The 11,955-nt window shown below is 35.6% G+C and overlaps 1 protein-coding gene across 1 annotated transcript in view; it reads right to left on the reverse strand.

Annotated features, from left to right (window-relative positions):
- Nucleotides 1-11,460, reverse strand: part of LOC120350403 (WW domain-containing oxidoreductase-like) — a 19,651-nt gene extending 8,191 nt beyond the window's left edge. The window contains 6 exon segments of the mRNA XM_039423594.1: nt 586-781; nt 5,516-5,635; nt 5,638-5,751; nt 9,757-9,821; nt 11,205-11,250; nt 11,253-11,460. Of these exon segments, the coding sequence (XP_039279528.1) occupies nt 586-781; nt 5,516-5,635; nt 5,638-5,751; nt 9,757-9,821; nt 11,205-11,250; nt 11,253-11,298 (587 nt within the window). The 5' untranslated portion in view covers nt 11,299-11,460.
- Between the last annotated feature and the right edge of the window lie 495 nt (nt 11,461-11,955).

The following is an 11,955-nucleotide window of genomic DNA, read 5'->3' on the forward strand; positions in this document are numbered from 1 at the left end:
GCCGAGATTTCAGGTGTTTGTGAGAATAAACATCTGATGTCAGTTTAAACTCTGATGAGAGTTTTGGATCAAATTATGTAAAGGGATATTTTATTAATGAATATAATAATATATTTGGCATGAAATTGATTATATCATCAAAGAGAATGAAAACGAATGTTGGATCAAATGTAATGGGATGGTTGATATAGTATAGCTATGGCTGTGTTTTAGTACAGTTCTTAGCAGAATGGAGTCAATTATAGAGAATCGGCCACCATGTTCTCCCTTCTTTCTTCACTGCCATTATAACGTGGACCTTACTCAATATTAGTAGGCAGGCAGATCTATCTACTTTGAACCTCACTGTATCTCTCAGCTTCTTGACAAAACTGTTTGAGTTTTTATTCTGTGTTCAGCAGTACAAGCGGCGCTTTGCGCTGTAAGAGTTCAGAATAATGACAAATGAAAGCGCCATAGCATACAGCAATTAGCACCACGAATGACGAAAACTTTATGAGACGGTTTAATAAACAAAAACTGTTGGATGTTGGTTAGAATGCACAATTCTATTCAATTGTTACTTGTATTAAGGTTTCTACTCACTTGAAACGTCGTTTGAACTGATCAGCAAACAACTTGACACTGGCAAGAGATTGAAGGTCCAACTCAAATGCTAAACATTTGGCTGCAGACCGCTCCTGTTTTATTTTGTCGATGGCCTCTTGTGCCCTGTCTAAGGAACGGCAGGCAAATATAACCAGACAGCCATGTAGGGCTAGAGCCCTTGCCGTTTCGTAACCTTTGAAACAGAAAATTCAAAAAGTTGAAGATTAAAAATTAACATCTAATATCCTTATCTTCTCATATTATTATGTATCCAACATAATATTAAAAAAAAAAAACAAGTCATGCAAATACTACCATACACCCTGTAGAGTGAAGCTCTTGCCGTTTCAAAACCGTTTAAAAGAAAATATTGAGACTTACATATTTGAGGAAAACGTAACATGCACTGAATAATTTTGATTTAATATAAACCTATACGGAGTTAGCTGAAGTAATGGAAATGGTTCAATATTTATTAAAAAAGAATTATTATACAAGAACCTAGGTGTGATTAAGGATCTTAAGCTGGGTTTACACCAAAGTCATTAACATAATGTTAATAACTTAATCCTTATAAATTATATTAGATTGAACATAACTTATCATACACAATCATGATGATCATATGTATTTGTCAAGTTCCTTATCTAATAGAATCTACAAAAATTGAGTTATCAACATTTTGCTAATAACTTTAGTGTAAATGCAGCTTGTCAAATTTAAAATACAAATTTTCTGTGAATTAAAAATTTTGGGCCGGCTATTTAAAATGTAAGTTCATTTTTACTTTCCTTGCCCTATTACCATAGGTAAGGAAAGTATTGCTTTCCGAAAAAAATTAAGGTACCCCAATTTCTAAATTTCTATACGTTTCAAGGTCCCCTGAGTCCAAAAAAGTGTTTTTTTTGTATTGGTCTGTGTGTGTGTGTGTGTGTGTGTGTGTGTGTGTGTGTGTGTGTGTGTGTGTGTGTGTGTGTGTGTGTGTGTGTGTGTGTTTGAGTGTATGTACGTCTGTGTACACGATATCTCATCTCCCAATCAATTAACGGAATGACTTGAAATTTGGAACTTAAGGTCCTTACACTATAAGCATCCGACACGAACAATTTCGATCAAATGCGATTCAAGATAGCGGCGAAAATTTTGTCAAGAAAGTCTGGTTGCCTGTAAAGTCGGTATACGGGCGAAAGTTTTACATGACAACGACTTAGAGTGGTAAAATAATTTTAATGTTAATATTCATTCGTATAGTAGGAAGAAGGATGAAGTAATAGTAACAATTTAAAACATTTATTTATACAAAGAATTATATTTAAAACATCTATTTATACAAAGAATCTCGCACTGAATTTCATATTCGTGGCGCAAGTAGTGGCACAGTCGCAGGAGATTGCTTGCGGCGCCTGCAAAGGTTGACAGCTCCGTTTCACTCTCTCTCCAGGTGAATGCTTCGGGTCGCTGCTGGTTGCTCGCCACTGCTCCTATTCGTGCTCTTTCCAGACGACCGTGAACCGAAACGAACGCTCTCACTCGCTCTCATTGTGAGCGCATAACGTGGGAACGTAACGCAGTTTCTTGAAGTGTCACCCGGCAAACCAATTTATAAGACGTTGTCACGTCAAAACAGGGTTTTTCGCGATTTCTCGAAAATGGCTCCAACGATTTTGATCAAATTCATATATAAAATAGTCATTGATGAGCTATATCAACTGCCACAAGTCCCATATCTGTAAAAATTTCAGGAGCTCCGCCCCATCTATGCAAAGTTCGACTTTAGATTTCCAATTATCAGGTCTCAGATACAATTTAAATCAAAAATTTCGAGTGGAAAAGATTGAGCATGAAAATCTCTTCAATTAATGTCCAGTAACATTTTCAACTGAAATTGAAAATAAGCTTGAAATTTGAGAAAATGTGATTATTCAATTGCAGACTGTTGGCAATTGTTGATTCTTTTAAATCATTCACTATGAAGAGATAGCAGATCTCGTGTGTATCCAGCGTTATTGTCCTGTCACCAGCTGGCTCAGATCTATGAATAGTAAACTAGTATGCGCGGGAACACTAGCGTCAGGTGATCAATTTTCATAACGGCAAGGAAAGTTGTGTGAGTGCGCCACACCAGATTTTTTCATAATTATGTTCTCATCATACAAATTTATGGTGGTCAGGTGATACATTATTTCAACAGAAAATGAATGCCGGAAACCGCACATCGATATATCAACCAGTTTAGAATATGAAGATATTAACATTTGAAAATGCTAGTAAATTAAGAAAAATGAAATAAATAGCATTTTTGCCAATTTATTAGTATTTTTGAATGAATATCTACGAAACGAATCAATTTTCAAATAAACAACATATTTCAGATAGATCTGAACAACTATAGGCCAATAGCATTAGTCAGTAATATTTCATAGATCCTTGAAAAACTTGTAAAAAAGCGATTGGTTAATTATTTTGAATCAAAAAACCTGTTGTCACCCAATCAGTATGGCTTTCGACAAAACAGATGTACAGATGATGCTATATTTGAGTTGACAAGGTCCGTAATTAACGATTTGGATAATGGTAGGAAATGCCTTGCAGTATACTGGATCTAGCAAAGGCGTTTGATACAGTATCTCATGGCATCTTACTGAAAAGCTTCAGGCTATGAGGCTCTCAGAATGGTTCAAGTCATATCTGGAAAATCGTAGGCAGAGAGTCAGTATTGGGAGAAACCTAAGTGCAGGAGATGGCCTTCCAGTTAGCTTCGGAGTACCACAAGGAACCGTTCCTGGACCAATACTCTACCTCATCTTTGCCAAGAAGCTGTGCTCTATGGATGTCGGTGGCAAGATTATCGCCTTCGCCGATGACACAGCAGTATTATTCCGGGGAACCAGCTGGGATGACGTCTTCAGGTCAGCTGATCTTGGAATGGGAGAAGTTACCTCCTGGCTCTTCAATAACATTCTGACGATTATTGCCTCAAAAAAAAATTATTGCTTTCTCACTGACAGATTCCAAGAAGCCTTCTAAGCAGGCAATCAAAATACATAATTGCAAATTGGATAGTATGAATTGTAATTGTCCTTCAATAGAGCGCACAAACAATATAAAATACTAGCCGTCAGGCTCGCTTCGCCCGCCATATCCGTCTAGCCAGGGGGCTCCGCCCCTTGGACCCCCGACTGGATCGTCCAAGAATGAGATTAGCAGGCTCGCTTTGCTCGCCTGCATTTTTATCATGTTAGGACAATCCAGTCGGGGGTCCAGACTAAACGTCTGGCTAAACGGATATGGCGAGCAAAGCGAGCCTGACGGCTAGTAATATAATATTCCCAGGATTGAAGTAATAGTCCCCAATCAATTTTTCCGCGATAAATGCATTTAAATCTTCAACTTGGTGCCAACCTAACAAAGTCAACTCAACTTAATGCCAACCTGACTAAATTATTAATTTAGTTGCCAGTTAACAACTGTTTCGAAGAGGTACTCTAGATTAGAGTATCTAGATTATAGTTCTATAGTAACATATGATATGGAAATTTCAATTATAATTAAGAGATTGGGAGAAGAAGAATATACATGCTAAAAGACGAACTTTAAACCCTTAAAAACAACCCTTAGAGTTAAAATATTGCCAAAAGATTTCTTAGTGCGCCTCTAAAGGGCCAACTGAACATACCTACCAAATTTGAACGTTTTTGGTCCAGTAGATTTTTAGTTATGCGAGTGAGTGAGTGAGTCAGTCAGTCAGTCATTCAGTCAGTAAGTCAGTCAGTGAGTGAGTGCCATTTCGCTTTTATATATTATATATAGATTTAGGAGTCGTAATAGATGAATTACTTCGCTGGGATAAACACATTTTACATCAAACGGCTAAAATCAGAAAATTAATTTACAAATCCATCCAACTCAGGCAGGGTACTCTCAATAGACATGATGAAAAATGTTTATTATGCAATAGTCGAGTCCATAGCAAGATATGACATTTGACCTGGGGAGCTACAAATTTCTGCCACATCGATCCTATCTTCAAGGTTCAGAAGCTAATTTTGAGGATAATAGGACGCAAACATCCACTCTTCCCTTCAATACTACTATACTCGGAGCTCAGCATCCTCAGCATAAGACAGATTTACATTCACAGACTTCTAACATTCACCAGAAAGAACCCACAATTCTTCATCAATTTGAATCACCCGCAAGGAACACGCAGAAGGAACATGGACTTGGCAATTCCCAGGATGACAACATCAGCTGCTCAGAGGTCAGCCACATATTATTTGGGACCAAAAATTTTCAATAAACTGCCAATTGCTATTAAAGAAACAGTTCCAATCAATTCATTCAAATCGAAAACAAAAAACTGGCTCCTGTCCAATAGAATCAATCATGGAGAACAATTAGTTTTATGAAAAAAAAATTCCATACTGTTTCATTCTTATTTTCTTCATTTTAATGATTTTTTCCCATGAGTATTATAAATGTTTTTTAGGTTAGATTTTTATAAAATTTCTACATCTTAGGTTATCAATTTTCTTTTTGAATTTGTGTATATAAATGTGGTTTTCATGAACTTCTAATGACTCACAAGATGTATCTTTATTAGATTTTTTTACTTTTAGCATAAAATCTTAAACAATAGCAAAATTGATGACATCCCGACACATATTCATATATAGTGGGAGCCACATTTTCTTAGATCAGCAAATAATCAACCAATTGTATTAATACTTTGTAAATAATTGTAGCTTATATGCTTTTGTAATCATGTCTATAATTTGAATAAACTCCTCTGGTCGTGTTGTACCCTCGACCAGAGACATTATTATTATTATTATTATTATTATTATTATTATTATTATTATTATTATTATTATTATTTGAATGCAATATCATCAAGAATTTGGGACGAAACTAAATAACAACTTACCTATTCCACAATTAGCACCTGTAACAATGGCTACTTTTCCATTTAGGTCTTGGCCGTGTAGAACCTGCCTAGCTGTACTAGAGCAATCGAATCTCTGGCGTAAATCCATAGGAAATCTTTCTCTTCCTCAGCAAAAGCTAATCTTGGATCGGTGTAAGTGGTTCGTCCACTTTCTTGATCTTTGTAAACAACTTTACCATCAGCATTGACCACTTTTATCCAACCGAAAGGAAGTTCTGAAAATTCAAATAGGGAAGTTTGCATGTAATTTCAACAATCATAACAATCTGAAAAAGGAATAAAAGCTATTAAAATTTTGCCTAGCCTCCATAAAACGAATGTCTAATTGATAAAAAGCACAATATATATTGTATATCAATAAAGAGCCAGCGCATTAATAGATCAACCTGTAGAACTGTAAAAAGGTCAAGGATGCCAAAAACTTTAGGTTAGATCGAAATCCAACAAGGCAATCTGTGCAACAGGCTAAAGAAAACTTTTTATTGATTATATATTTCAAAGTTTTTTTATTTGAATAATATCAAGTTATCACTCACACTCACACACTCAAACACCCAAAAATCATGTTTTTGGACTCAGTGGACCTGGAAACGTATGGAAAATCTGAAATTTAGATACATTGATATAAATCAAGGTATTAGACAGTTATTTGTTAAGAATATAAGACTATATATAATTAAAAATATAAATCAATATACACCACAAATTAGAACTTACGATTTCCGTATGCAGGGTAATTTCCAAATCAATAGAACAGACAAGACTGTATGCCGGAGACAATTGCCTTACATAAGTAACAGACTGATCAACCTCATACCAGATAACCTAATAGCAAAACTAGTATTAAAAAGATAGCAGAATGGATAAAGTCAGTGAATATCTCGCAATTCATTCACACATAATGCACTAGTAAATGCCACCTTCACTTAATTATCCTACATTTCTTTTATTGCAGTTACCTTTTTATCTTTCTTCCAAACCTCAAATATATCTTCTCAGATTCATTCTCTGTCTTCTACTCTGTGATTTTTAATTTATTTTTCTGACCACAAGAATAGTAATATTGTAATATTTATCTTCTAAGCCTCATAATGGAATTCATCATTCAGTAATTAGGTTACTTATATATTTTAGTGCTTCAAATAACACTTTTGAATTTACTTTTCCTTTTTATTTATACTATTTTTATTATATTTCCTTTCATATGAATGTATATTCATTCTTTTTTCATCAATTCATTTCTTCATTGAAATTTTTTATATTGAAAATTAATATCGATACTCGCTGCCAGCACTCAAACTTCGGTTTTGCAGGCAGCGCCAAACATGTTATTTTGTTTTGACAGAGTTGCTTTTCGTGTATATTTAAATATTGATCAATATGTTTTTTTTCAACTTTGTATTGAGGATTATTATTTTTTTGTATTATTTTTGTTGTGGCGAAATAAAATTTGATTTGATTTGAATGTGTTTCACAATAAATTTTCATGTTTATTCAGATTTTTGGACATTCTCAATTATTTATTTTTGATTTCACTTTTATTCTATTACTATATGTTAATAATTATCAACTATGTTATGTTAAATTGAAAGCAATACTTTCTTTACCTATGGTAGTAGGTGGGGCAAGGAAATTAAAAATATAAATTTGGAGTCTCTGATATAGATATACAAGAACTTTCTTTTCTTATTCTAGGGTGGTTTCTGAGAGTGAGGTTGTTAAGTAACAATGCAACAGTGAGCGGCCGATCTGAGTAGAGAAAAGTCTTGAGAACGGTGGATAAGAGAAAATCATTATATTTTGTTTCTTGTCAAATCATCCTCATCAATTCATCCAGAAGTTGATGAGGTCGACTTAGTATCTTATCTGAATGCTTCGGGTATTGACAAGTCAGACTTTGAATGTGAGAAGCTGAAATACAGGTATGACGTATAACTCAATCTTAATCTTAAAAAACATGAAAACAAAAATAAAACTATCATTAATATAATAAACTTTAAATAAAAAAAATATAAGCTTTTTAAATTTAATAAACTATATAAACTTAGAATAAAAAGCCAAAAAGTTAAAAATATTAAAAATAAGAATATTTATCTATTCCAAGACTAAAACTAATAAAACTAAAAAAATCATAAAATTCATATTTAAATATAAAACCTATAAATAAAAAAAATATATATATATAATTATATAAAAATCAATTTTAAATCTAATTAGGGTAAAAAAAAAGGTAGAAACAATTAAAAAAGTGCCGGTTGCACAGAAGCCGGTTAAATTTTAATCGTGATTTATTTCACGAGAACCAATCAGAGACACAGGACTCCAGTCCTGAACTTCGCATTTGCATGCCACTTGATCTTCGCTCAAATTTCTACGCAGCAAATAACAATATCTCTCAACCTTCTTTAAAAATATATCAAGGAGGCATGGCTGTATTTTGACTGATCTGATAATTTTATTCCTACTGTTTGTTGTCAAGTTACATTTCAGAAATCAAAATGAAACATTATAAGGATGTATTCCAATCTCATTCATTACTTTCATAATAAATTAATAGTTTGAATCCACTTTCTGGCTTTATTCACACTAGCGCGACTCAAATCGCAAAGTGACTTGAGACTCAGTCGCTCGGCGACGCAGCATGTGTTTTTTAATGGTGACGCTGAGATTAGACGATTCCAGTATTGAATATTGGATACTTTGATACTTGGTTGGTCGGCGACTCGACATGCTGGTCGCCAAGAGACTCTAGTATCGAGTATCTTCAATAAAGTGAGTTGGGAATTGAAGTGGATTCTTTTCAAAAAAGCCTTCTCTGATTGGTTCTTGTAAAATTAATCATGATTAAAATTTAACCGACCTTTGTGCAACCGGGCCATAGTCTTCTTTTACAATTGTTATTACCAAACGTTTTCATGCATGTGCTTTGAACTCAGATTTATGAGTGGCTGCCTTTGCTTAGTTATATCATGCCTCCAGATCTCAGAAGGCTTGAGAAGACGAACAGGTTCATTTCCAGTTGCAACAAATTCTGGGGGTCTCCTAGTCTCTAGAGATTTGGATAGCCCTCCATCAAGGCGCCTCAAGTCAAGAAGATACTTAAGACTTGATGAGCAGGAAGAAATAAGAAGTGTGAAGGAGTTATGGTGACTGAGATAGTTGCAGGGAGAGGTTAAGAACAGGAGTCTTGTGGATGACCCCAATGACATTGTCCCTGGCACCCAGCTGAGACATAGAGAGCAGGTAGGAAGGTGTAATGAGCTGACGACAGCATGGGGATAAACCTCCAACCATCTGTGCCAATGTGGTCGAATTCAATCAATGCAACACCTGATATCTGAGTGTCACAATACTCATATCATGGAAGGCTGACTGAAGTTCATGCTGCTGGAAATGCTCCTAAAGCAACAAGGCCACTTTTAGGGAAGCTGAAACGGTCGACTTTGATGCATGTGATAGCATGAACTTATACTGAAATAGGCCTCTTGAAGTGTGGATGAAAATTCTTCTCTACAACATTCATCAAGGATATCTATGAGATTGAAGCGATTGAATATGTTGTGCTTCTTTAAACACTGACAGAGGAGTGATAATCTGCTGCAGCAAATAACTTATGGATGAATTTTCTCGTAGAGAGCTCCGTAATGGTGAGGTGGAAATATTTGAGAGTGTAAAGGCATCATAGATGAGGACTGTTTTTGCTTGGACTGTAGGTCTACTCCTCCTAATGATGAATTGGAATTGGTTTCTTCGAGGTCCTTGATACTTTGCTTGACCACCTGAGATCCTTACACCCAGGCGTTGAATGTGTGTTGAGAGGTGAGTTCAATATTAACGTCCTCAAAGACATATAAAACAAGGCGGAATAACTATTCAATGTATTAGATAGGTGAGCGTGGAATCCTAGTGAGGAATCACTGGAAATCTGACAGATAACTCATTAGATAAGAAAGCAATTGGAATAATTCAAATGAAAATGAGGGGAGAAATTGGTTTTGTGCGACCAACTGATAAGCTATCAATGAGATAAGTTTAAGAGCCGAACTCCTCTAAATAACATTATGAGTTTAAAAATCGTTCCCTGGTGTTTCGAAACCCACCTAAAGCATCATCTGTTTCATTACCCACGCACAAGCTTAGAGCTTACGCGGGTATCATCCTCAGCAAAAAAATTATAAATATGTAATTGATCGAAATCATAAAAATATTATAAAACGAACCTCCATTCACACGCTTCTTTTTTCCGGTCCTTGGATGGGTCCATTGTGTTCCTTTAGTCAAATGGCTGAAATTAAAAACATACTTTAACACTTGGAAAGTTTAAGAAATACAGAGCTCAATTCTGAAAGTTTTTTTTTTCTTTTTGTTAAGAATTGGAAGTAGTTTTGTGGAAGTGAAGTGGATTTTCTTGAATGAAACCCCCCCCCCCCCGGATTGAAAGATGGTAGGCTAAACTGCTGTATCCTAATGATATCATGAGATTTAGGCTACTAAGTGTTATAGAAGCCTTAATCCTAAAAATTACAGCACCCTTTGGGTGGCTCGTTGGAGTAAGCGATAACGCGCCGGTCTAATAATCAAGAGATCCCGAGTTTGAATCTCGACCAGGGCAAAAACTTTTTGACTACAGCACAATCTCATAGATACGGCTACCCCGTCTTCCGGAGTAGACGATAAGCCGTCGGTCCCGAATACCTAAAAAGTAGTCGTCATCTCTCCTTATTATCTCTCTCACTCATTATCCACGCACAAGCCTAAGAGCTTATGTGAGCTACACCCTCGGTATTATTTTTTATTATTAAACTTAGTACACCAAAATGTCATGAGATATGTGAAATGCCGCATCCACATCATGGGAATCTGAATGCATGCAAATGTCGACGAGCGCCAGGGTGTAGATGGGTAGTTTGACAGCGCTAGCCATCATTTATTAGCTGTCGCTCCGATTTTTGTCCAGCAGAGACGCAAAGGGAGTGCTTCAGCTACTAAAGGTGGCACTTTATGAAGGTCCTATACATTGTGTAAGTGACCACGGCTTGCAAGCCGTTTTCATTAGTTATTGTTTCCATTTTATGTTCTCTTCTGTAATAAAACTTTATATCAATTATTCAAAAATTTGTTTCAAAATACGGTAAATAATTTTAAATTGCAGACCTTTAGTGAGTGACATACACCCGACGCAAAGACCAATGAAGGCGAGCGCTGACAAATCACCAATCAACAATTTATCAACAAACGCGTGCTGTTTCCTGTTGACGTCTGCTCTGCTAATTTTTCATGTGTACCTAATTAAGTTGTTGTAGGCCTAATTGTTTTTTCATTACTTTTTTGTGCTACCTACCTAGTAAATAAATCAAACTTATCGTTTAATTCTAACCGATTAACATTGCTAAGGTTCCTACTTGGTCTACTATACAAGCGGAGCGGATCGCTTTTTAAAAGAATACATGGCCTTTTATAGAAAGCATCTATCCACAGGTATAGTGTTCCCCAAAAGAGACAATGAATCCTGTTCACGAACGAAATAATTCCGTAGCGTCTACTACGCTTATAAAGTAGGTGCCTCAAATCAGAGATAAGGGAAGATCTCACTTCTTTAAGAGAAGTGCTAACTTCTCTCTGCTTGGATCGACTAGAAATAGAAAATATTAGGAAGCAGCATACCTACTTTACATAGTAGACACATCCATCCACAGTTGCTCGTTCTTCCCAACGGGGGGAAGTTCATCCTCACTATCAGAATCTGGTATGATTCCAGCCATTAAACTAGTTATTCATTTTCTGGCCTTATATTCTAATATTCTTCAAGAAATGAAACAGAACTAATCCTTATTTAATAGTAAAACATCAAGAAAGTCGACTAAACACAAGATGACAAGATAAACATAAGATAACCTCAAAGTAGAAACTAAAAACACACATTTGCGCATGCGCTCTGTATTAAATAATAGTATCATCAAATAGCCACTTGGCGTGTTTTTCTGTCACGCAAAACCGCCAATTTCAAGGATACGTATCCATAGTCAAAGTTATAACGTCCACAATAATAGAATATACACAGTATATTATTATAATGAACAATTGATAAACATCTAGAAAACAACCAACAACCTAATATCAGTGCACCAACATGGCTTCAGGAAGAGGCGCAGTACCAAAGTTGATAAAATTTAATGTTCTGTCTACTAACGTTGGCGGTTGCGCAGTAGGCTACAACAGCAAATATTTCAGATTTGTGTAATTCTCTATATCTATAAAAGGCTAAGCCCCGACAGACTGAAATCACACCACAGCCCAAACTACTGAGTCTAAAAACCTTGAAATTTTGCACAATTGTTTATGGTAGCCTGAAAACATCCACTAAGAAAGGATTTCAGAAATTTGCCCCCTGGGGAGCTGGGGCGGCCCCAAAAATTTTG

Source organism: Nilaparvata lugens, chromosome 3 (genome assembly GCF_014356525.2).
Source record: "Nilaparvata lugens isolate BPH chromosome 3, ASM1435652v1, whole genome shotgun sequence".
Classification (NCBI taxonomy): domain Eukaryota; kingdom Metazoa; phylum Arthropoda; class Insecta; order Hemiptera; family Delphacidae; genus Nilaparvata; species Nilaparvata lugens.